The sequence below is a fragment of the Motacilla alba genome, chromosome 25 (genome assembly GCF_015832195.1).
Source record: "Motacilla alba alba isolate MOTALB_02 chromosome 25, Motacilla_alba_V1.0_pri, whole genome shotgun sequence".
In the NCBI taxonomy this organism is placed as follows: domain Eukaryota; kingdom Metazoa; phylum Chordata; class Aves; order Passeriformes; family Motacillidae; genus Motacilla; species Motacilla alba.
This window is the reverse complement of record NC_052040.1, coordinates 2,356,273-2,380,070: the sequence shown is the minus strand read 5'-3', so window position 1 is coordinate 2,380,070 and position 23,798 is coordinate 2,356,273. Positions and strand designations below refer to the sequence as shown.

Sequence of the window (23,798 nt, the reverse complement as noted above, 5' to 3'; positions counted from 1 at the left end):
GCACGGGGGGACACCGGAACAGACCGGAGAGGCGAGTCTGTCACCTCCCCTGTCCCCCCGGGCCCTCCTCTCTTGTCAGCGCAGCCCCCGTGAGCCCCACTCGGGTTGGGGGTTATGGGGACCCCCGGGGACAATGGGGGGGCCCTGGGGACAGCGGAGCCCTTGTGTCACCCCCCCCGGGTCCCCTCTCTCCGCAGCGCAGCCCCCGTGTCCCCCCCTCCGCGGCGGAAGCCCCCGGTGGGCAGCAGCAAGGTGAGGACCCCCGGCACGGGTGGGACGCGGGTTCGCTGTCCCCGCTGTCCCCATCTGTCCCCGCTGTCCCCGCAGACCCCAGGGTCCCCCCATTGTCCCCGTCCTTGCGGGAGGTGGCACCTGGGTGCGTTTGGGGACCTGCTCTGGCCTTCCCCTGTCCTCTCGGAGGTGTCACGGTGTCCCCCTGGGAGGAGTCGTGGTGTCCCTTGTCCCCCAGGTTGGTGGCAGGGTGTCCCCCTGGATGTCCCCTGGGTGAATCTGGGGATGCCAGGCTGTCCCTTGTCCCCAGGCTTGGTATCAGGGTGTCCCCTTGAGTGTCCCCATGGTCAATCTGGGGTCGCCACGCTGTCCCTTGTCCCCAAGATTGGTGGCAGAGTATCCCCCTGGATGTCCCCGTGGCCAATCTGGGGTCGCCACTCTGTCCCTGTCCCCCGGCGGAGGGGGGGGGGGGGTGGCAGGGTGTCCCTTTGGGCGTCCCCACGGTCGATCTGGCGGTGCCAGCCTGTCCCCAAGCGTGTCCCCGTCCCGTGTCCCCCCCGGCAGCCAAGGCTGAGCCCAAGAAGGAGGAAGAGGAGGAGATCGACATCGACCTGAGCGCGCCCGAGACGGAGCGGGCGGCGCTCGCCATCCAGGGCCGCTTCCGCCGCTCCCGGCAGCGCAAGGAGGAGCCGCGGCCCTGAGGGGGTCCCGGGACCCCCGACCCCCCTGGGGACCCCCGATCCCGGGCGGGGATCGACCCTTCCCTGCCCGGTGCCGGGACCGCGAGTGACACGGGGCGGGGTGTGGGGGGGACGCAGCCGGGTGTCCCCGCAGGGGAGGTGGCCCTCGGGGGAGGGGGCGGCGTGCAGCCCCCCGCTTCCCTGGGAACCCCCCATTTTCCCTGGGACCCCCCTTATTTTCCCTGGGACCCCCCATTTTCCAAGGGAATTCCCCATTTCCCTGCCCTGCGGTGGCGCTGGGGACACGCGAGGGGGACGCGCCGGTGTCACCGAACGAGGGACACGCCGCTGTCCCCGGGGCCGGAGGGAGGGGTCCCGCTGCAGCCCCCAGCCCAGGAAATCGGGGCTCCCCACCCTCCTGTCACTGTCATTGTCCCCTCCCCACGCTCCTGTCACTGTCACTGCCCCCTCCCCACCCTCCTGTCACTGTCCCTGTCACCGTCCCCCCACCCCGAGGGGCTTTTGGCCCGTGCAGAGAATAAAGAGTGAGGAAGAGGAGGCTGCGCCGGGGCTTCGGGGGAATTTGGGGAGGGGTCCCCACTGGGAGGGACCCCCGGGTCCCCTTCTTTGGGGGGGGTGGACCCCCCTTAAATCAGCGCCGGGGGTCCCTGGGACCGGGCTGTCCCTCCTGGGGGGGGGACAGGAGTGACCCCCAGAATGAGGAGGGGTCTCCCCTGTGGGATTTGAGTGAAATTCCCGGGATTTGTTTGGGGGGGGGGGATAAAATCAGGGGGATTTGGGGGGGGTCGCAGGAGGATTTGGGAGAGGTTCGCAACCGAATTTGAGGGGATTCGCAGCCGGGTTTGGGGGGGCTCACAGGAGGGTTTTGGGGGGATTCACAGCCGGGCTTGGGGGGGCTCACAGGAGGGTTTTGGGGGGATTCACAGCCGGGTTTGGGGGGGGCTCACAGGAGGATTTTGGGGGGATTCACAGCCGGGTTTGGGGGGGCTCACAGGAGGGTTTTTCGGGGGCGTTCGCAGCCGGGTTTGGGGGAGCTCGCAGCTGGATTTGGGGGGTTTGCAGGTGATTTTTCGGGGGGTTCGCAGCCGAATTTTGGGGGGGTCCACAGCCGGGTGTTGGGTGTTCACAGCCGAATTTTGGGGGTCCCCAGCCGGGTTTTGGGTATTCACAGCCCGGTTTTCAGGGGGTTGCAGGCGGATTTAGGGGAAGTTTGCAGCCCAGTTTTGGGGGGCTCTCAGACGGGTTTCGGGGGGCTCGCAGCCGGTTTTTGGGGGGCTGGCGGGGTTCGCAGGGCCCGGGAATGCCGCGGCCCGGTGCAGAAATAGCTCCTTGGAAAGAAAAACAGCGGCGGCGGCCGCGGGGCAGGGCCCAGGGGACGCGGCGGGGTCGGGCTGCGCAGACTTATTAGGGAAAGGACAACGGGCCCGGGGGGGCACCGGGGGGCACCGGGGGGGCACCGGGGGCCGCTCCGTCCCGATTCCCGCGCTGCTCCGTGCCCCAAGCGCCCCCGCAGGGCTGGGGCCGGGGTCTTTCCTCCCCCATTCCAGCCGCACCGTGAGGAGGTGACAGCCACCCGCCCCTGGGGGACAATGGCCGCGCGGGGACCCCTGCCCACCCCCGAGCCTCGGCCTCCGGGTTAATTACAGCGAGCTTTAATTAACGGCCAGCGTGGCAGGGAGGTGGCCCTAAGGTGGTGGCACCGGGGACAGCCCCTCCTGGTTTCTCTGGGGTGCCACCGGGTCACCCTCGAAGCGTCACCTCCCCGCTGAGGGTGACGGCGACAGCTCAGACACCCCCAGCCCCAGAGCGGGGACAGTGACAGTGACAGGCGGGGGGGACACGGGGGTCCCGGAGATGTCAGTTTTATTAATGGCACCACGGGGACAGGGAGGGGACAGGGACAGGGACACGGGGTACAAAACGCGTCCGGGGGGGCACCGGGGGCTCCCCCAGCCCGGCCGCAGCCTCGCCCCCTCCACGGGGCTCCGGCCGGTTTGGGGGGGGGGTCCCGGGGGTTACGGGGCGCGGGGGTTAATGGGGGGACAGGAGGGGACAAAGGGGACAAAGGGGCGGGGGCCACCCCGCGACGTCATTTGGGGTCGGTCGCGGGGAGAGACGAGAAAACGGCCAGAAAAGGAGCGAAACTGGGGGCAGGGAAAGCCCCCCGAGATCGGGGAGGGGACACGCGGCGGGGACACGGCCCCGCGGGGACACCGCAGGTCCCCCGGGAGGGGGCACCGACCCCAAATCCGCCGGGTTCGTGTTCCCGAGGAGGAATTCCTCCCCGGGCCGGGCAGGGAGCGACCGAGGGGGCCGGGAGGGGACCCGCGCTTGTCCCCAGCGCTGTCCTCGAGGCCGGGGGACCCGAGGCGAGGACCACACCCCGCTCCTCGCCGGGTCCCGAGCCCGGAGGGGCCGCGGCCGGGGCCGGGGGGTCCCTCAGGAGCCCCCCGAGTTGGGTTTGACGATGCTCAGCAGGGCGCTCTTGAGGCTGCCCCGGCTCGGGGAGCGGGCGGCGGGCGGGGGCGCGGCCTGGGGCTCCCCCCGCAGCTCCATCTCGATGGTCATGATGACTTTGGGGGGCCGGGGGTCCCCCGCGGCCCCGGCCGCCCCCGGGGGTCCCTCCCTGCCCGCTAACCGCTATTTCCTATCCTTGCGCGAGTCCCCCGCGCCGCCCTTGGCTTTCTTGGTGCCGCGGCCGTGGTCCAGCATGGCGTAGAGCACCGGGGCCTGCGGGGACAGGGGGGCTTCACCCGCCGCCCCCGGCGAGCCTGGGGTCCCGGGGGAGCGGGGGGACAGCCCGCCGTGCCCCCCGCCCCTCTCGGCGCTCACCTGCCGGCTGCGCTTGGAGCCGTCCTTGCCCGAGCGCTGCAGCTTCCCCTTCTCCATGGCGCTGGGGAAACGGGGAACGGGAGAGAGCGGCTCGGGACGGCGGGACCGCAGCCCGGGACCCCCGGTGTGGGGCAAAGAGCGGCTCGGGACGGCGGGACCGCAGCCCCGGGACCCCCGGTGTGGGGGAAAGAGCGGCTCGGGACGGCGGGACCGCAGCCCCGGGACCCCCGGTGTGGGGGAAAGAGCGGCTCGGGACGGCGGGACCGCAGCCCCGGGACCCCCGGTGTGGGGGAAAGAGCGGCTCGGGACGGCGGGACCGCAGCCCCGGGACCGCCGGGATGGGGAGGGGTCGCGGAGATTGCAGCCTCCGGTGGTCCCGGTTGTTTGGGGAGGGGTCCCGGTTTGGAGAGGGGTCGCGGAAATCGCAGTCCCGGTGGTCGCGGTTTGGGGAGGGGTCCCGGTTTGGGGGGGTCCCGTTTGGGGAGGGGTCGCGGCTCACCTCAGCCGCCGCTGCAGAACCGCCTGGCGCCGCCGCCAGCAGTAGCGGGTGCCGTAGCCCAGGGCCACCAGCACGGCCACCAAGAGCAGGACCCCGCCGATGACAGAGCCCAGCACGACACCGTAGCGGGGTGGCACTGCGGGGACAGGAACGCCGTGTCACCCCCCCGGCAGTGGGTGGCACTGTGGGGACGGTGGCACTGCGGGGACAGTGGCACTGCGGGGACAGTGACACCGTGTCACCCCACCAGCGGACATCAGGGAGGTGACACCAGCCCAGTGTCACTGCCAGCAGTGGAGGAGCAGGGAGGTGACACCAGCTCGGTGTCACTGCCACCAGCCCCGTGTCACTCTACCAGCGGGGAGCAGGGAGGTGACACCAGCCCCGTGTCACTGCCACCAGCGCAGGTGACACCAGCACCGTGTCATCCCCATCGGGGGGGGGATCAGGGAGGTGACACCAGCTCGGTGTCACCGCCAGCAGCGCAGGTGCCAGCAGCGCCGTGTCCCCGCCACCAGCGGGCTCCGGGAGGTGTCACCAGCTCGGTGTCCCCGCCACCAGCGGGCTCCGGGAGGTGACAGCCGTGTCGCGCACCTTTCTCCAGCACGTAGAGCGTGACCTGCGAGGACTTGCCCACGATGTCGGGCGGGTTCTTGACGTCGCACGTGAAGGTGCCATTGTCGCTGGGCTCCAGGCTGTGGATGACGATGGAGCCGTCGCGGCGCCGCGGGTTCCCCGCCCACTCCATGCGCTCCTTGAAGGTCCCCACGTCGTCGATGTAGGGCTGGCCCTTGGCGTAGTGGAAGATCTGCGACGGCGACAGCGACGCCGAGGTCACCGCGGCGCCCGGCGGGGTGACAGCCAGCCGCGGGGTGGGCGGTGACAGAGGGGACAGCCGTGGGGGGGTGCTGGAGGTGCTCGTGATGTCGCCGAGGTGCCACCGAGGGGAGAGGGTGACACAGGGACGGGGTGGGTGGGCACTGGGGCGCGGGGACACCGTGGGGACACTGCAGGGCCACCGCGGTATGAGGGGACGCGGTGTCACCCGCGGGGATGGGGCTGGTGGCACTGGGGCGCGGGGACACCGCGGGGACAGCGATGTGCCCACCTGCTGAGGCTGGCACTGGGATCTGACGGGCACTGGGACGCTTTGGGGACACCGAGGGGACACCCTGGCGACACCCCAGTGCCACCACGGGGCAAGAAGTCACCGTGTCACCCTCAGGGAAGGCTCTGTCGCGCCGCCGCCGGGACGAGGCGACACCGGGGCTGGGGGCGCGGCGGGGACAGGATGGGGACACTGGGGCGGGTTGGGGACAACGGGGACACTGACGGAGATGCTGTCGCGGGAGCCCTCGGCCTGGAAGTGCCAGGTGATGGAAATGTCCTCCGAGATCCACTCGCTGGACCAGAAGCTGCAGGACAGGGTGACACGCGACCCCACGGTGCCATAGACCTCGCGCTGCGTGTACACGTGGATTGGGGACACCGGCGACACTGCTGGCGACACAGAGCCGTCAGCCCCGCCCCCGCGCGGGGACCGCGCCCAGCGGTGTCCCCGAGCTGCCACCAGAGCGGAGCGCCAGCGCTGCGAGGGGACAGCGGCGTGGTGGCACTGCTGTCCCCAGGGGTGGCACGGAGGGGACAGTGTCCCGGTGCTCGGTGACACGGGCGGGGCTGGGTGTGGCACCCCCGCAGCTGTCCCCAAGGAGGTGACAGCTCTGGGACCCTCCTGGCAGCCACCCAGAGCCCGCCCCCACGACATGTCCCCAGGGAGGTGACAAGTGCCGCAGCTCAGTGACACTGGGTGTGGCACCCCCTGAATCTGTCCCCAGGGAGGTGACAACCCTGGGACTGTCCTGGCAGCCACCCCAAGGAGGTGACAGCTCTGGGACCCTCCTGGCCGCCACCCACCCCTGTCCCCAAGGAGGTGACAATGGCCGGGACTGTCCTTGCAGCCACACCCGCACCTCTGTCCCCAGGTTGGTGACAGCTCTGGGACCCTCCTGCCACCACCCGCCGCTGTTCCCAGGTTGGTGACAGTGACCAGGACCCTCCTGCCACCACCTCTGTCCCCAAGTTGGTGCCAGCCCCGCTGTCCCCGCCAGCCGCGGTGACAGTCCCCAGGCCGCGGGGACAGTCCCCAAGCCGCGCGTGGGTGCCACCCCCGAACCGCTCCTGTCCCCCCCCCCCCCCAGCCCCTTTTTGGGGACCTGTCCCTTGTCCCCAAGCTCACCCAGCGCCGCCACGAGCCCGGCCACGAGGAGGAGGCGGCGGGTGGCCCTCGGGGACATGCTGGCGGCGACACGGAGGGGACAGCGGCGGGACGCGGCTTTAGGGTGGCCCGGGCAGCGCTGCACCCCAAATCCCGGCCAATGGGCGCGGGGGGGCCGGGCCGCGGGGACCCCGCTCAAAGGCGACATTGAGGGACACCGAGGGACACCGAGGGTGGCGAGGGGGACGGGGACACTGGTGGCCTTTGTCCGGCCGCATTCCCGCGCGCCGCGGGGGCGGGGGAGCAGGAATGTGGCGGGGGGGGGGGACACGGGGACACGGGGGGACAGCGGGGACAGCGTGGGGGACATGGAGGGGACATGGACGGACACGGGGGGACATTGGGGAGACATTGGCAGGGACACGGAGGGGACATTGGGGGACATGGGGGACACGGGGGGACATGGGGGGGGCATGGGGGGACGGGGAGGGTCATGGGGGACATGGAGGGGACATGAGGGGACAGCGGGGGGACATGGGGGGGCATGGGGGACACGGAGGGGACATGAGGGGACACTGGGGGGACACGGGTACATGGAAGGACATCGGGGGGACATGAGGGGACACTGGGGGGACACCGGGGGGACATGGGTGGGGCACGGGGGGACGGGGGGGGGCATGGGGGACATGGAGGGGACAGCGGGGGGACACTGGGGGGATATGAAGGGACATGGAGGGGGCATTGAGGGACATGGAGGGGACACGAGGGGACACGAGGGGACGTTGGGGGGACATAAAGGGACATGGGGGCACACGGGGGGGACATTGGGGGACATTGGGGGACACGGAGGGGCACCGGGGGGACATGGGGGGGACACGGGGGGGACAAGGGGGGACACGAGGGCAGCCGTGCTCGGAGCTGGGGCAGCGCGAGGAGGTTTTGGGGGTTTTGGGGTTTTTTAGGGGATTTCGAGGGGATTTTGGGGTTTTGGGGGAGGACACGGGGGGGACACGGGGGGGACATGGGGGGGACATTTTGGGGGGACAGGAGGGGACGCGGTGCTCGGAGCTGGGGCAGTCTGGGGGGGCTTTGGGGGTTTCGGGGAGTTGAGGGGATTTCCTGCAGATTTTGTGGGGTTTGGGGGAAAAACTGCAAAGAGGGGTTTGTGCGGGGGTGACAACGGGGATCGATAACGGGATCGATAATGGGATCAATAATGGGGATTGATATGGGGATTGATAACGGGGATCGATAACGGGGATCGATAACGGGGATCGATAACGGGATCGATAACGGGGATTGATAACGGGATCGATTGATAACGGGGATCGATAACGGGGATCGATAACGGGATCGATAACAGGATCAATAATGGGGATTGATAACGGGGATTGATAACGGGGATCGATAATGGGGATCGATAACGGAGATCAATAACGGGTCTGATATCAGTACCGGTATCAGGTATCGATTATCGGTTATCGATCCCAGTGGCCGCTATTGGTACCGATCCCGTTATCGATTATCGGTTATCGATCCCAGTGGCCGCTATTGGTACCAATCCCGGTATCGATTATCGGTTATCGATCCCAGGGGCCGCTATCAGTACCGGTATCAGGTATAGATTATCGGTTATCGATCCCAGGGGCCGCTATCGGTACCGATATACATGCCGGTATCAGGTATCGATTATCGATTATCGGTTATCGATCCCAGGGGCCGCTATCGGTATCGATATAAATACCGATCCCGGTATCGATTATCGGTTATCGATCCCAGGGGCCGCTGTCGGTACCGATATACATGCCGGTATCAGGTATCGATTATCGATTATCGATCCCAGGGGCCGCTATCAGTACCGATATAAATACCGATCCCGGTATCGATTATCGGTTATCGATCCCAGGGGCCGCTGTCGGTACCGATATACATGCCGGTATCAGGTATCGATTATCGGTTATCGGTTATCGATCCCAGGGGCCGCTATCAGTACCGATCCCGGTATCGATTATCGGTTATCGATCCCAGGGGCCGCTGTCGGTACCGATATACATGCCGGTATCAGGTATCGATTATCGATTATCGGTTATCGATCCCAGGGGCCGCTGTCGGTACCGATATACATGCCGGTATCAGGTATCGATTATCGATTATCGGTTATCGATCCCAGGGGCCGCTGTCGGTACCGATATACATGCCGGTATCAGGTATCGATTATCGATTATCGGTTATCGATCCCCGCCACCGATCCCACCCGTTCCGGACCGGAAGTGCGTCACCGGCACGTCCGGCGCGGCGCTCCAAGATGGCGGCGCTGGCTCTGAGGTGACTCCGCGGGCCCGGGACAGGCCCGGGACAGGCCGGGGGACGCGGGGAGCACGGGGGGGGGGGCACGGGAATCACCGGGGGGACACGGGGGGACACTGAGGGGACAGCGGGGGCGGGCCCGGCCTGAGGCGATCTCTCGGTTCCGAGCCGCGGGGCCGGGCCAGCCCCGAACCGCGGCGGGTCAGCGACGATGGCCGCGTGTCACCTCCGTGTCACCTCCGTGTCACCCCCTGTGTCCGCTCCGTGTCCCCTTTGTGTCACCTCCCTGTCCCCTCCGTGTCACCCCCTGTGTCCGCTCCGTGTCCCCTTCTGTGTCACCTCCCTGTCCCCTCCGTGTCACCTCCTCTGTCCGCTCCGTGTCCCCTCCGTGTCACCTCCGTGTCCCCTCAGTGTGCCCTCGGTGTCCTCTCAGTGTCACCCCCTGTGTCACTTCCGTGTCCCCTCAGTGTGCTCTCGGTGTCCTCTCAGTGTCACCCCCTGTGTCATCTCCCTGTCCCCTCCGTGTCCCCTTGGTGTCTCCTCCGTGTCCCCTTGGTGTCTCCTCGGTGTCACCCCCGTGTCCCCTCCGTGTCACCCTCTGTGTCCCATTTTTTCCCATTTTTCCCCATTTTTCCCCCTCTTTTCTCTCTTCCCCAGGGGTTTGGGGCGGCGCTGCCTCCTGGCCCGGCTGGGACCCAGCCCCGGCCTGCACCAGTGAGGGACTGGGGGGGACTGGGAGGGAACTGGGAGGGGACTGGGATAAACTGGGAGGGACTGGCGGGGACTGGAGGGACTGGGATGGACTGGGATTGGATTGGGAGGGAACTGAGATAAACTGGGAATGGACTGGGAGGGACTGGGATAAACTGGGAGGGACTGGGATGGACTGGGAGGGACTGGGAATGGATTTGGAATGGACTGGGAGGGACTGGGACAAACTGGGAGGGACTGGGAATGGATTTGGAATGGACTGGGAGGGACTGGGACAAACTGGGAGGGACTGGGAATGGATTTGGAATGGACTGGGATAAACTGGGAGGGACTGGGATTGGACTGGGAGGGACTGGGATAAACTGGGAGGGAACTGGGAATGGACTGGGATAAACTGGGAGGGACTGGAGGGACTGGGATGGACTGGGATTGGATTGGGAGGGAACTGAGATAAACTGGGAATGGACTGGGAGGGACTGGGACAAACTGGGAGGGACTGGGATTGGATTGGGAGGGACTGGGAATGGACTGGGATGGACTGGGATAAACTGGGAGGGACTGGGATGGACTGGGAGGGAACTGGGAGGGACTGGGAATGGACTGGGATGGACTGGGATGGACTGGGAATGGACTGGGATGGACTGGGATGGACTGGGAATGGACTGGGATGGACTGGGAGGGAACTGGGATGGACTGGGAGGGACTGGGAGGGACTGGGATAAACTGGGAGGGACTGGGATGGACTGGGAGGGAACTGGGAGGGAACTGGGAGGGACTGGGAGGGACTGGGAATGGACTGGGATGGACTGGGATGGACTGGGATGGACTGGGAATGGACTGGGATGGACTGGGAGGGACTGGGATAAACTGGGAGGGACTGGGATGGACTGGGAGGGAACTGGGAGGGACTGGGAATGGACTGGGAATGGACTGGGAATGGACTGGGAATGGACTGGGATGGACTGGGAGGGACTGGGATGGACTGGGATAAACTGGGAGGGACTGGGAGGGAACTGGGAATGGACTGGGGGGGACTGGGAATGGACTGGGAATGGACTGGGAATGGACTGGGAATGGACTGGGAATGGACTGGGAATGGACTGGGGGTCTGGGAGGGGCTGGGGGAAACTGGGAGGAGCTGGGATGGACTGGGATAAACTGGTGTGTTTGGGGTTTTGGGGTGGCTTTAGGGTTTTTGTTTGGGGTTTGGGGTGTGTTTGGGGTTCTTTTGGCGGGTTTCTGGGTTTTGGGGTGTGTTTGGGGTTATTTTGGGGGGGGTTGGGGTTTGGGGTGTGTTTGGGGTTGTTTTGGGGGGGGTTTCAGGTTTTGGGGTGTGTTTGGGGTTTTTGGGGTGGTTTAGGGGTTGTTTTGGGGGGGTTCTGGGTTTTGGGGTGTGTTTGGGGTTGTTTTGGGGGGGTTTCAGGTTTTGGGGTGGTTTAGGGTTGTTTTTGGGGATGTTTCTGGGTTTTGGGGTGGGTTTGGGGTTTTTGGGGTTTGGGGTGTGTTTAGGGGTTGTTTTTGGGGTGTTTCTGGGTTTTGGGGCGGGTTTAGGGGTTATTTTGGGGGGGGTTGGGGTTTGGGGTGTATTTGGGGTTGTTTTGGGGGGGTTTCAGGTTTTGGGGTGTGTTTGGGGTTTTTGGGGTGGTTTAGGGGTTATTTTGGGGTGTTTCAGGTTTTGGGGTGTGTTTAGGGGTTATTTTGGGGTGTTTCAGGTTTTGGGGTGTGTTTAGGGGTTGTTTTGGGGGTGTTTCAGGTTTTGGGGTGTGTTTGGGGGTGTTTCAGGTTTTGGGGTGTGTTTGGGGGTTGTTTTGGGGGGTGTTTCTGGTTTTGGGGTTTTTGGGGGGTGTTCCAGGTTTCGGGGTGTGTTTGGGATTGTTTTGGGGTGTTTCAGGTTTCGGGGTGTGTTTGGGGGTTGTTCTGGGGGTGTTTCAGGTTTCGGGGTGTGTCTGGGGTTTTTGGGGTGTGTTTGGGGTTATTTTGGGGGTGTTTCAGGTTTTGGGGTGTGTCTGGGGTTGTTCTGGGGGTGTTTCAGGTTTCGGGGTGTGTCTGGGGTTGTCGGGGTCGGGCTCAGGCCCTGTCCTGCCCCAGGGCTGTCCCCATGGCCACCACGGCGCGGGAGGAGATGAGGAGGTTCTGGGAGAGGAACGAGCGCTCGGGGCGGCCGCTGTCCCCCCACGTCAGCATCTACAAGTGAGGGACACCCCGAAACACAGGGGAGCCCCAAAACTGCCCCGAAACAACCACAGAACCCCAAAACTGCCCCAAAACCAGCCAGAGATCCCAAAACTGCCCCAAAGCCACCCCAAAACAGCCAGGGAACCCTAAAACTGCCCCAAAGCCACCCCAAAACAGCCAGAGAACCCAAAACTGCTCCAAAACCACCCCAAAACAGCCAGGGAACCCAAAACTGCCCCAAAACCAGCCAGAGATCCCAAAACTGCCCCAAAACCACACAGGAAACCCCCAAACTGCCCCAAAACTGCCATAAAACCAGACAGGGAACCCCAAAACTGCCCCAAAGCCACCTCAAAACAGCCAGGGAACCCCAAAATTGCTCTAAAACCACCCCAAAAAAGCCAGGGAACCCAAAACTGCCCCAAAGCCACCCCGGAACAGCCAGAGATCCCAAAACTGTCCCAAAACCAGACAGGGAACCCCAAAATCACCCCAAAAAAGTCAGGGAACCCCAAAATCACCCCAAACCCACACAGGGAGCCCCAAAACTGCCCAAAACCAGCCAGGGAAGCTCAAAACTGCCCCAAAACCACACAGGGAACCCCAAAATCACTCAAACTGCCCCTAAAAGAGCCTAAATCACCCCTAAAACAGGCAAGGAACCCCAAAATCATCCCCAAACACCCCAAGAACAGCCGGGGAACTCCAAAACCACCCCCTAAAACAGTCCTAACCACCCCAAAACCAGCCCAAACCATCCCAAATCTCTCCAAATCACCCTAAAAACTGCCCAAACCACCCCAAAACTACCCCAGAATAGCCCAAACCACCCCAGGGAACCACAAATTCACCCCAGGCCACCCCAAATTCACCCCAGGCCACCCCAAATTGACCCTAAAATACCCCAAATTCACCCTTGGCCACCCCAAAAGGCCCCAAATTCACCTGAAATTCACCCCAGGCCACCCCGAAACCCCCCTAAATCCCCCAAATTCCCCCTAGGCAACCCCAAAATACCCCAAATTCCCCCCCCCGGGCTCCCCCAAATCCCCCCCCGTGGCCGTGGCTGGGTTTTGGGGTGAGCCCAGCCCCGTTTGTGTTGCAGGTGGTCGCTGCCCATGGCCATGTCCATCAGCCACCGCGGCACCGGCGTCGCCCTCAGCCTCGGTGCGTGCCCCTGGGGACACTGGGGACACCCCTGGGGACACTGGGGACAGCCCTGGGATGCCACAGCGGGGGATTCCCCCGTTCCCAGCTGGAGGGTTTGCTGGGAAACCTCTGCTCTGCTTTCTCCAGCCCCCCAAAATTCCACAAAATCCCTCAAAATCCCCCCAGATTCACCCCAAAATCCCCTTCAAAATCCCACAAAATCCATCAGAATCAGCCCGAAATGCCCTCAGAATTCCCCCAAAATTCCACCAAAATTCCCTCAAAATTCCCTCAAAATTCCTCCAAAATTCCACCAAAATTCTGTCAAAATTCCTCCAAAATTCCTCCAAAATTCCTCCAAAATCCCCTCAAAATTCCTCCAAAATTCCACCAAAATTCTGTCAAAATTCCTCCAAAATCCCCTCAAAATTCCTCCAAAATTCCACCAAAATTCTATCAAAATTCCTTCAAAATTCCCCCGAAATTCCCCCATTTCCAGCCCCTCTGTTTTTCCCATCCTGGTTTGTCCCATCCCCGTTTCTCTTAAGATTTTTTCCATTTGGAAATGGAAAATGGGACATTTTCCCTGTCCCCAGGCGTGTCCCTGTCCCCCAGGTGTGTCTGTCCCCCAGGTGTGTCCCTGGTGGGTCCCCTCTGTCCCCAGGCGTATCCCTGTTGTTCTCCCAGGTGTGTCCCTGTCCCCAGCTGTGTCCCTGTCCCCAGTTGTGTCCCTGACGGCTCCCCTGTGTCCCCAGGCGTGTCCCTGACAGGTCCCGTGTGTCCCCAGGGGTGTCCCTGTTCTCTCAGCTGTGTCCCTGTCCCCAGGGGTGTCCCTGACAGGTCCCCTGTGTCCCCAGGGGTGTCCCTGTTCTCTCAGGTGTATCCCTGTCCCCAGGGGTGTCCCTGACGGCCCCCCTGTGTCCCCAGGCGTGTCCCTGTCCCCAGGGGTGTCCCTGTGTCCCCAGCTGTGTCCCTGTCCCCAGGGGTGTCCCTGACGGCCCCCCTGTGTCCCCAGGCGTGTCCCTGTCCCCAGGGGTGTCCCTGACAGGTCCCGTGTGTCCCCAGGCGTGTCCCTGTTCTCTCAGCTGTGTCCCTGTCCCCAGGGGTGTCCCTGACAGGTCCCCTGTGTCCCCAGCTGTGTCCCTGTCCCCAGGGGTGTTCCTGTTCTCTCAGCTGTGTCCCCTGTGTCCCCAGGCGTGTCCCTGTTCTCTCAGCTGTGTCCCTGTCCCCAGGGGTGTTCCTGACGGCTCCCCTGTGTCCCCAGGGGTGTCCCTGTCCCCAGGGGTGTTCCTGACGGCTCCCCTGTGTCCCCAGGGGTGTCCCTGTCCCCAGGGGTGTCCCTGACAGGTCCCCTGTGTCCCCAGGCGTGTCCCTGTTCTCTCAGCTGTGTCCCTGTGTCCCCAGGCGTGTCCCTGTCCCCTAGCTGTGTCCCTGTCCCCAGGCGTGTCCCTGTCCCCTAGCTGTGTCCCTGTGTCCCCAGGGGTGTCCCTGTCCCCTAGCTGTGTCCCTGTCCCCAGGCGTGTCGCTGTTCTCGGTGGCCGCGCTGCTGCTCCCGGAGTCCTTCCCCCATTACCTGGCGCAGGTGCGGGCGCTGGGCCTGGGCCCCGCCCTGCTCTGCTCGGCCAAGTTCCTGCTGGCGCTGCCCTTCTGCTACCACGGCTGGAACGGCGTGCGCCACCTGGTGAGGACACCGGGGGACAGCGGGTGTGGCACCGGGGCGTCCCCCCCGCCCGGGTCACTGGGATCGGGGAGGAATTTTGGGAACGGCTCAAAATGGCTGGAGGGGTTTTATGGGAGCCAATCCCAGTGCTCCCAGTGCTCCCAGTATGGAACTGGGACTGGGGCACCTGGAGTGTCCTTTTGGGGACAGCAGGTGACAATGGGGGTGGCACCGGGGTGTCCTCCCCCAGCCAGTCCCTGGGATCGGGGAGGAGTTTTGGGAACGGCACAAAACATTGGGAGGGTTTCATGGGAGCCAATCCCAGTGCTCCCAGTGTGGGACTGGGATTGGAGTGCCCCCAGGACCCTTTTGGGGACAGCAGGTGACAGTGGGGGTGGCACCGGGGTGTCCTCCCCCGGCCAATCCCTGGGATCAGGGAGGAATTTTGGGAACAGTTCAAAATGGCTGGAGGGGTTTTATGGGAGCCAATCCCAGTGCTCCCAGTCTGGGACTGGGACTGGGGCACCTGGAGTGTCCTTTTGGGGACAGCAGGTGACAATGGGGGTGGCACCGGGGTGTCCCCCCCGCCCGGGTCACTGAGACTGAGGAGGAATTTTGGGAACGGCTCAGAATGGCTGGAGGGGTTTTATGGGAGCCAATTCCAGTGCTCCCAGTGTGGGACTGGGAATGATGGGAATGGGAATAATGGGAATAATGGGAATAATGGGAATGGGGAGAGTGGGAATGATGGGAATGGGAACTGGGGAGAGGGGGAATGATGGGAATGATGGGAATGATGGGAATGATGGGAATGATGGGAATGATGGGAATGGGAATAATGGGAATGGGGAGAGTGGGAATGATGGGAATGGGAATAATGGGAATGATGGGAATGGGAATAATGGGAATGGGGAGAGTGGGAATGATGGGAATGGGAATGATGGGAATGGGGACTGGGGAGAGTGGGAATGATGGGAATGATGGGAATAATGGGAAGGGGGGAAGTGGGAATGATGGGAATGGGAACTGGGGAGAGGGGGAATGATGGGAATGGGAATAAGAATCATGGGAATAATGGGAATGGAAAGAATGGGAATGGGAATGGGGAGAGTGGGAATGATGACAATGGAATGGGAGGTTGGGAATGGGCGTGTGGAGAGGGGATGGAGTGAGGGAAGGGCTGGAAGGGGGCATGGGAAGGGAGCAGGAACTGGGATGAGGGAGTGGGAAGTGGGGCTGGAAGGGGGAGAGGGGATGGGAAAAAGGGGGAGAGAAAATGGGGAAGAGGGGCTGGGAGCGGGAACAGAGGACATCCCCCGCTTCTGGGGACGTGTCCCCTGGCAGGGACCCCCGGCGGGGCGCGGGGACGATGTGACAGCGCTGTCCCCCGGTGTCTCCGCAGGCCTGGGACCTGGGCAAGGGGCTGCGGCTGCCGCAGGTGACCCAGTCGGGGCTGCTGGTGCTGGCCCTGACCCTGCTCTCCTCCGCCGGCCTGGCCGCGCTGTGACAGCCCGGCATCCCGCCCCGCCCCGGGGGAGGTGACGGTCCCCATCCCGTCCCCAAAATCCCGGGAATGCCGGGAATCCCGCCCATCCCCAAAATCCGGGATGAGCAGAGCTGCCCCTCCTGCCCCACCCCCCCTGCTAGCGGCACTCCGTGTCCCCGGCGGTGTCCCCACGTGTCCCCGAGGCCGGGACAATGCGGGATCTGTGTCCCCACGAGTAGGATTGGCACCGGGAACGGGAATGGGGTGGGACCGCAGCGGGACAAGGAGCTCCATTGAGGCAGCGCCCCACGGGGGTGGGTGACAGGTGACATCTCGCTGCCACCACGCTGCCACCACGCCGCCACCCCTGGGGTCCTCGATCCCATGGGAATTCCATGATTCAGCCCGTTTTGGGGGGACAATCCCGGGTTTGGAGCCTCCTGCCGGTGGGGAGGTCCCGGTTTGCTGGTGGGGAGGGGTTTGTCACCCGCGTGCTGTCACCTGTCCCCTGGGGAATAAAGCAGCTCTGATCCTCCAGCCCCGTGTCCCTCCCTGTCCCTCACCCAGCAATGGGATCCTCCTCTGGCATTTGGGGAATTGCTGCTCCCCAGAGGAGCCCGGAGTGGAAAAACCTGGAAAAAACCCCAAATCTGCAGCTCCTGGAGGAGAAAAACCCCAAATCTGCAGCTCCTGGAGGAAAAAACCCCAAATCTGCAGCTCCTGGAGGAGAAAAACCCCAAATCTGCAGCTCCTGGTGTAGAAAAACCCCAAATCTGCAGCTCCTGGAGGAAAAAACCCCAAATCTGCAGCTCCTGGTGTAAAAAAACCCCAAATCTGCAGCTCCTGGAGGAGAAAACCCCAAATCTGCAGCTCCTGGAGGAGAAAAACCCCAAATCTGCAGCTCCTGGTGGAGAAAAACCCCAAATCTGCAGCTCCTGGTGTAGAAAAACCCCAAATCTGCAGCTCCTGGTGTAGAAAAACCCCAAATCTGCAGCTCCTGGTGTAGAAAAACCCCAAATCTGCAGCTCCTGGTGTAAAAAAACCCAAATCTGCAGCTCCTGGAGGAGAAAAACCCCAAATCTGCAGCTCCTGGTGGAGAAAAACCCCAAATCTGCAGCTCCTGGTGTAGAAAAACCCCAAATCTGCAGCTCCTGGAGGAAAAAAAACCCCAAATCTGCAGCTCCTGGTGTAAAAAAACCCCAAATCTGCAGCTCCTGGAGGAGAAAACCCCAAATCTGCAGCTCCTGGAGGAGAAAAACCCCAAATCTGCAGCTCCTGGTGGAGAAAAACCCCAAATCTGCAGCTCCTGGTGTAGAAAAACCCCAAATCTGCAGCTCCTGGTGTAGAAAAAACCCCAAATCTGCAGCTCCTGGTGTAGAAAAACCCCAAATCTGCAGCTCCTGGTGTAAAAAAACCCAAATCTGCAGCTCCTGGAGGAGAAAAACCCCAAATCTGCAGCTCCTGGTGGAGAAAAACCCCAAATCTGCAGCTCCTGGAGGAGAAAAACCCCAAATCTGCAGCTCCTGGAGGAGAAAAACCCCAAATCTGCAGCTCCTGGAGTAAAAAAACCCAAATCTGCAGCTCCTGGTGGAGAAAAACCCCAAATCTGCAGCTCCTGGAGGAGAAAAACCCCAAATCTGCAGCTCCTGGTGGAGAAAAACCCCAAATCTGCAGCTCCTGGTGGAGAAAAACCCCAAATCTGCAGCTCCTGGAGGAAAAAAAAACCCCAAATCTGCAGCTCCTGGAGGAAAAAACCCCAAATCTGCAGCTCCTGGTGTAAAAAAACCCCAAATCTGCAGCTCCTGGAGGAAAAAACCCCAAATCTGCAGCTCCTGGTGTAGAAAAACCCCAAATCTGCAGCTCCTGGTGGAGCAGGGAGGAGGCTGGGGGTTTTGGGATCGGGTTTAGGGGATTTCTGACCTTGGGTTTAGGGGATTTTGGGATCAGGTTTAGGGGATTTTTGACCTTGGGGGTTTTGGGGTCGGGTTTAGGGGATTTCTGACCTTGGGTTTAGGGGATTTTGGGGTCAGGTTTAGGGGATTTCTGACCTTGGGGGTTTTGGGGTCGGCTTTAGGGGATTTTTGACCTTTGCAAAGGGCCCCTCCCCACCCCTGCTGGGAAAATCCAGGATTTTTTTTTGGGGGTGGGGGGGTGAAATCCTCTCCAGGTTGGGATTTTGGGGTGGCAGGAGGGGGGTGGGGGGGTTTGATCTCATCCCGATCCCATCCCCAATTAATTTCCTAATTAAGAATCCTCCCCTGGGACCGAGGAGGAGGAGGGAGCAGGGCTGAACCCCGAACCCCAAACGGATTTGGGCTCGTTGCATTTCCCAGCCTTTATTTCCCTTTTTTGGGGGGCCCAGACCCTCCCGTGCCCCCCTGAAGGGTGGGGATTGTCCCCAGGGGAGGGGACAATGACAGCAGAGCCACCTCCAGGGCTCAGGAGCTGGGGGGAGCCCCGGAGCCGGGGGGATTTTGGGGGCAGGGTCCCCACCCGTAGGGATTCAGGGGACAGGGGCCCTCCCCAGGGGCATTTTGGGGACAGGGTCCCCCCAAATAGGGACCGAGGGGACAGGGTCCCTCCTCACGGGCATTTAGGGGACAGGGGCCCTCCCCGGAGGGATTCAGGGGACAGGGGCCCTCCCCAGGGGCATTTTGGGGACAGGGGCCCCCCTCAGGGTTGTCGCCAGGTTTCGGGGTCTCAGGGCGGGGGGAGCCCCCGCTGGGACCCCGCCGGTCCTTTCCAGAAGGTTCCGTGTCCCAGGGCTTCTGCAGCTGTGGGATGGAGGGAGGGGGGTCAGGGGGTCCCCAGGGAGGGGACATGGGCTGGGGACTCCCCAAAAGGGGACAGCTCCTGGCTGGGGTGTCGGGGTCCCCACCCAGAGCCGGGCCTGGGAGCGCTGGGAGCTGTGTCCTGTGGGAACAGCCCCGAAACTGTGTCCCCAACTGCTGAGTGCGCCCACGTCCCCATCCCTGTGTCACATCCCTGTGTCCCCGTGTCCCCAGCAGTGTCACCTTGCCGGTGACGCGGGTCCGGATGCCGTTGCAGGCTCCCCGCAGCCCCGGTGGCTGTCCCCAGCTGTCCCCAGGTGTGTCCCTGCTGTCCCCAGCTGTACCCAGCTGTGTCCCTGTGTCCCCAGCAGTGTCACCTTGCCGGTGACGCGTGTCCGGATGCCGTTGCAGGCTCTCCGGAGTCCCGGTGGCTGTCCCCAGCTGTCCCCAGGTGTGTCCCTGCTGTCCCCAGCTGTGTCCCTGCTATCTCCAGCTGTCCCCAGCTGTCCCCGGGTGTGTCCCCAGCAGTGTCCCCAGCAGTGTCACCTTGCCGGTGACGCGTGTCAGGATGCCGTTGCAGGCTCCCCGCAGCCCCGGTGGCTGTCCCCAGCTGTCCCCAGCTGTGTCCCCGTGTCCCCAGCAGTGTCCCCAGCAGTGTCACCTTGCCGGTGACGCGTGTCCGGATGCCGTTGCAGGCTCCCCGCAGCCCCGGTGGCTGTCCCTGTGTGTCCCTGCTGTCCCCAGCAGTGTCCCTGTGTGTCCCTGCTGTCCCCAGCTGTCCCCGGCTGTGTCCCCAGCAGTGTCCCTGTGTGTCCCTGCTGTCCCCAGCTGACCCCGGCTGTGTCCCCAGCAGTGTCCCCAGCAGTGTCACCTTGCCGGTGACGCGTGTCCGGATGCCGTTGCAGGCTCCCCGCAGCTCCGGTGGCTGTCCCCGTTCCAGCCTCTCCGCGGCGCGGGGCGAGCGGGCGCTCCGGTCCAGCCGGGCGGGGGGGATGCGCGCTGGCATGTCCCACGTCCCCAGGAAGGTGCCCCACGGCGACACCTGCGGCGGGCGCGGCGCGGGGGTGGCCCCGGTGTCCCCCGAGGTGGGGGGGGGGACCCCAAAAATGCCCCGGGGCTCACCTGGGAGCGCCGCGCGTGCGGCAGGAGGTGGCCGCGGTCGTCGGCGATGAAGGCGGTGGGGGGGCGAGGGGTGGGCAGCTGGGGAGGGGGGTTTGGGGGGTCAGCACCGGCCTGGGGGGTCCTGGTGGCCCTCGGAGGGGTTTGGGGGTCTTGGGATGAGGTTTGGGGGTCCTGGGGTGGGGTTTGGGGGGTCCCGGGGAGGGCCAGCACTGGCCTGGGGGGGTCCTGGTGGCCCCGGGAAGGGGTTTGGGGGTCCTGGGATGGGGTTTGGGGGTCCTGGGATGGGGTTTGGGGGTCCTGAGGTGGGGTTTGGGGGGTCCCGGGGGGAGTCAGCACCGGCCTGGGGAGGGGTTTGGGGGTCTTGGGATGGGGTTTGGGGGTCCTCGGTGGGGTTTGGGGGTCTAGGGATGGGGTTTGGGGGGTCAGCACCGGCCTGGGGGGGTCCTGCTGGCCCCAGGAAGGGATTTGGGGGTCTTGGGATGGGGTTTGGGGGTCCTGGGGTGGGGTTTGGGGGTCTTGGGGTGGGGTTTGGGGGGTCCCGGGGGGCCAGCACTGGCCTGGGGAGGTCCTGGTGGCCCTGGAAGGGGTTTGGGGGTCCTGGGGTGGGGTTTGAGTGTCCTGGGGAGGGGGTTTAGGGGTCCTGATGGCCCTGGGATGGGGTTTTGGGGTCTTGGGATGGGGTTTGGGGGTCCTGGGGTGGGGTTTGGGGGTCTAGGGATGGGGTTTGGGGGGTCAGCACCGGCCTGGGAGGGTCCTGGTGGCCCCAGGAAGGGATTTGGGGGTCTTGGGATGGGGTTTGGGGGTCCTGGGGTGGGGTTTGGGGGGTCCCGGGGAGGGCCAGCACTGGCCTGGGGGGGTCCTGGTGGCCCCGGGAAGGGGTTTGGGGGTCCTGGGATGGGGTTTGGGGGTCTTGGGATGGGGTTTGGGGGTCCTCGGTGGGGTTTGGGGGTCTAGGGATGGGGTTTGGGGGGTCAGCACCGGCCTGGGGGGGTCCTGGTGGCCCCAGGAAGGGATTTGGGGGTCTTGGGAAGGGGTTTGGGGGTCTTGGGAAGGGGTTTGAGTGTCCTGGGGAGGGGGTTTAGGGGTCCTGATGGCCCTGGGATGGGGTTTTGGGGTCTTGGGATGGGGTTTGGGGGTCCTGGGGTGGGGTTTGGGGGTCCTGGGGTGGCTCTGGGAGGGGTTTGGGGGTCCAGGCCACATCTGGGGGTCCCGATCAGGGCAGGGGGGGGGGTGGTCAAAGCCCCCCCCTCAGGTCGGGGGTTTTGGGGGTCCAGGCCGAGCTCGGGGGGTACCTTCGGGGGGGGGCGGGGCACGGTCCAGCACTGCAGCCGGGGGGGGCTGAAGGCGTCCTCGTACTGGGGAGGGGGAGGGGCGGGGGGGCCGCTGAGAGCCGGGACCCCCCCAGGCCCCTTCCCCGCCACCCCCGGGGCTGCTGTCCCCCCTTGTCCCCCCTTGTCCCCCCTTGTCCCCCCTTGTCCCCCCGTTTTCCCCCCATCCCCCCTTTGCTCCCCCTCTCTCCCCGCTCGTTTCACCCCATTTTCCCTCCCACCTCTGCCCCCCCTTTTCTCCCGCTTTTCCCGCCCCGTTTCCTCCCTTTTTTCCCCTTTGTTCCCCCTTTTTCCCCCTTTTCCCCCCGTTTTCCCCCCTGTCCCCTCCCCCACCTGCCCCGCCATGTCGCGTTGCCCCGGCAACCGCCGCGAGCGCCCCCTGGCGGCCGTTACGGGACACGGGGGCGGGGCCAAACACGTCACCACAAACGCCCCGCCCCTCGCCGACCGCGCCCCTCCATGGCTCCGCCCCCCGGCGGGTCTCGGGACAGGGACAGCGACAGCGGGGTCTGTCCCCATCCTTGTCCCCATCCCTGTCCCCTTCGTCCCATCCGTGTCCCCTCTGTCCCCCCTGTCCCCCCTGTCCCCTGTGTCCCCCCTGGTTCCCCCGTCCTCCCTGTCCCCTGTGTCCCCTCTGTTCCCCTGTCCCCCGTGTCCCCCCTGTCCCCCGTGTCCCCTCTGTCCCCTGTGTCCCCCCTGGTTCCCCCGTCCTCCCTGTCCCCTGTGTCCCCTCTGTTCCCCTGTCCCCCGTGTCCCCCGTGTCCCCTGTGTCCCCTCTGTTCCCCCTGTCCCCCGTGTCCCCCGTGTCCCCTGTGTCCCCTGCGTCCCCCCTGGTCCCCCTGTCCTCCCTGTCCCCTGTGTCCCCTCTGTCCCCTCCGTCGATCCGTGTCCCCTGTGTCCCCCGCGTCCCCCCTGGTCCCCCTGTCCCCTGTGTCCCCCGTGTCCCCACTGTCCCCCCTGTCCCCCCTGTCCCCCGTGTCCCCTGTGTCCCCCGTGTCCCCCGTGTCCCCTGTGTCCCCCGTGTCCCCTCTGTCCCCTCTGTCCCCTGTGTCCCCCGTGTCCCCCGTGTCCCCTCTGTCCCCTCTGTCCCCTGTGTCCCCCGTGTCCCCTGTGTCCCCCGTGTCCCCCGTGTCCCCCCTGTCCCCCGTGTCCCCTGTGTCCCCCGTGTCCCCCGTGTCCCCCGTGTCCCCCGTGTCCTCTGTGTCCCCCGTGTCCCCCGTGTCCCCCGTGTCCCCTGTCACGTCACTCCCATCTCAATTCTCTCTTTTATTCCGTTTCCCTTCGCTTTTGGGTTCGTTCCCCTCTCGCTCCGTTCCCAACCCAAAAAAACCCAAAAAAACCCAAAAATGGGGGCGGGGCCGCTTTTGGGGCCGGGCGGGTGACAGAGGGTGACAGTGACACCGCGGGGGGGCTGCGGGGGGGACTGGGGAATGGGAATGGGAATGGGAATGGGACTGGGAATGGAAGTGGGGGAACTGGGAATGGGAACTGGGATTGGGACTGGGAATGGGAACGGGGAATGGGAATGGGACTGGGATTGGGACTGGGAGAAAGTGGGGGAACTGGGAATGGGAACTGGGATTGGGAACTGGGATTGGGAATGGGGACTGGGATTGGGACTGGGAACGGGGAATGGGAATGGGAATGGGGACTGGGAGAAACTGGGAGAACTGGGAATGGGACTGGGAATGGGAACTGGGATTGGGAATGGGGACTGGGATTGGGAATGGGAACGGGGAATGGGAATGGGAATGGGGACTGGGATTGGGAATGGGGACTGGGATTGGGAATGGGAACTGGGAGAAACTGGGGGAACTGGGAATGGGACTGGGAATGGGAACGGGGAATGGGAATGGGGACTGGGATTGGGAATGGGGAATGGGATTGGGAATGGGAACTGGGAGAAACTGGGGGAACTGGGAATGGGACTGGGAATGGGAACTGGGATTGGGAATGGGGACTGGGATTGGGAATGGGGACTGGGATTGGGAATGGGGACTGGGATTGGGACTGGGAACTGGGAACTGGGAATGGGGACTGGGAGAAACTGGGGGAACTGGGAACTGGGAATGGGAACTGGGAACTGGGAATGGAACCAGGAATGGGACTGGGATTGGGAATGGAACTGGGATTGGGAATGGGGACTGGGATTGGGGACTGGGAACGGGGAATGGGATTGGGAATGGGGACTGGGATTGGGGACTGGGAACGGGGAATGGGAATGGGGACTGGGAGAAACTGGGGGAACTGGGAACTGGGATTGGGGACTGGGAACTGGGAATGGGAACTGGGAACTGGGAATGGAAACAGGAATGGAACTGGGAACTGGGAATGGGAATGGGAACTGGGATTGGGGACTGGGAACTGGGAATGGGAACTGGGAACTGGGAATGGAACCAGGAATGGGACTGGGATTGGGAATGGGGACTGGGAGGGTCTGGATTTGGGGGGGGGGGGGTGTAAAAAAGGGGCCAAACCCCAAAATAAAGCAACAAACCCAGGGCAGAGCGGGGGAGGGCCGGGGAGGGGATTTGGGGGCATTTTGTAGGGTTTTGGGGCTTTTTAGGGTTTTTGGGGGCGGGGCGAGCCGCTCCTGCCGCCACCTGGCCGG

The 23,798-nt window shown here is 64.1% G+C and overlaps 3 protein-coding genes across 3 annotated transcripts; 1 reads left to right on the top strand and 2 right to left on the bottom strand.

Moving 5' to 3' along the window:
* Positions 1–2,470: 2,470 nt before the first annotated feature.
* On the bottom strand, positions 2,471–6,701 carry MPZ (myelin protein zero). Its single transcript, XM_038161919.1, has 6 exons — positions 6,500–6,701; positions 5,597–5,763; positions 4,858–5,071; positions 4,264–4,399; positions 3,765–3,825; positions 2,471–3,662 (listed from the first exon to the last, which is right to left on the bottom strand). Exons 1-6 carry the CDS (start codon positions 6,684–6,686, stop codon positions 3,573–3,575), a joined length of 855 nt encoding a protein of 284 aa, XP_038017847.1. The 5' UTR covers positions 6,687–6,701; the 3' UTR covers positions 2,471–3,572.
* Positions 6,702–8,657: 1,956 nt separating this feature from the next.
* Positions 8,658–16,068, top strand: SDHC (succinate dehydrogenase complex subunit C). Its single transcript, XM_038161898.1, has 6 exons — positions 8,658–8,803; positions 9,443–9,499; positions 11,585–11,686; positions 12,777–12,838; positions 14,338–14,501; positions 15,883–16,068. Exons 1-6 carry the CDS (start codon positions 8,673–8,675, stop codon positions 15,985–15,987), a joined length of 621 nt encoding a protein of 206 aa, XP_038017826.1. The 5' UTR covers positions 8,658–8,672; the 3' UTR covers positions 15,988–16,068.
* A 2,170-nt stretch (positions 16,069–18,238) lies between these two features.
* CFAP126 (cilia and flagella associated protein 126) lies at positions 18,239–21,532 on the bottom strand. The gene is made up of 5 exons (XM_038161730.1): positions 21,521–21,532; positions 21,152–21,214; positions 19,860–19,937; positions 19,609–19,779; positions 18,239–18,740 (listed from the first exon to the last, which is right to left on the bottom strand). The coding sequence occupies exons 1-5, from the start codon at positions 21,530–21,532 to the stop codon at positions 18,405–18,407; spliced, it is 660 nt and encodes a 219-aa protein (XP_038017658.1). The 3' UTR covers positions 18,239–18,404.
* Positions 21,533–23,798: the final 2,266 nt, after the last annotated feature.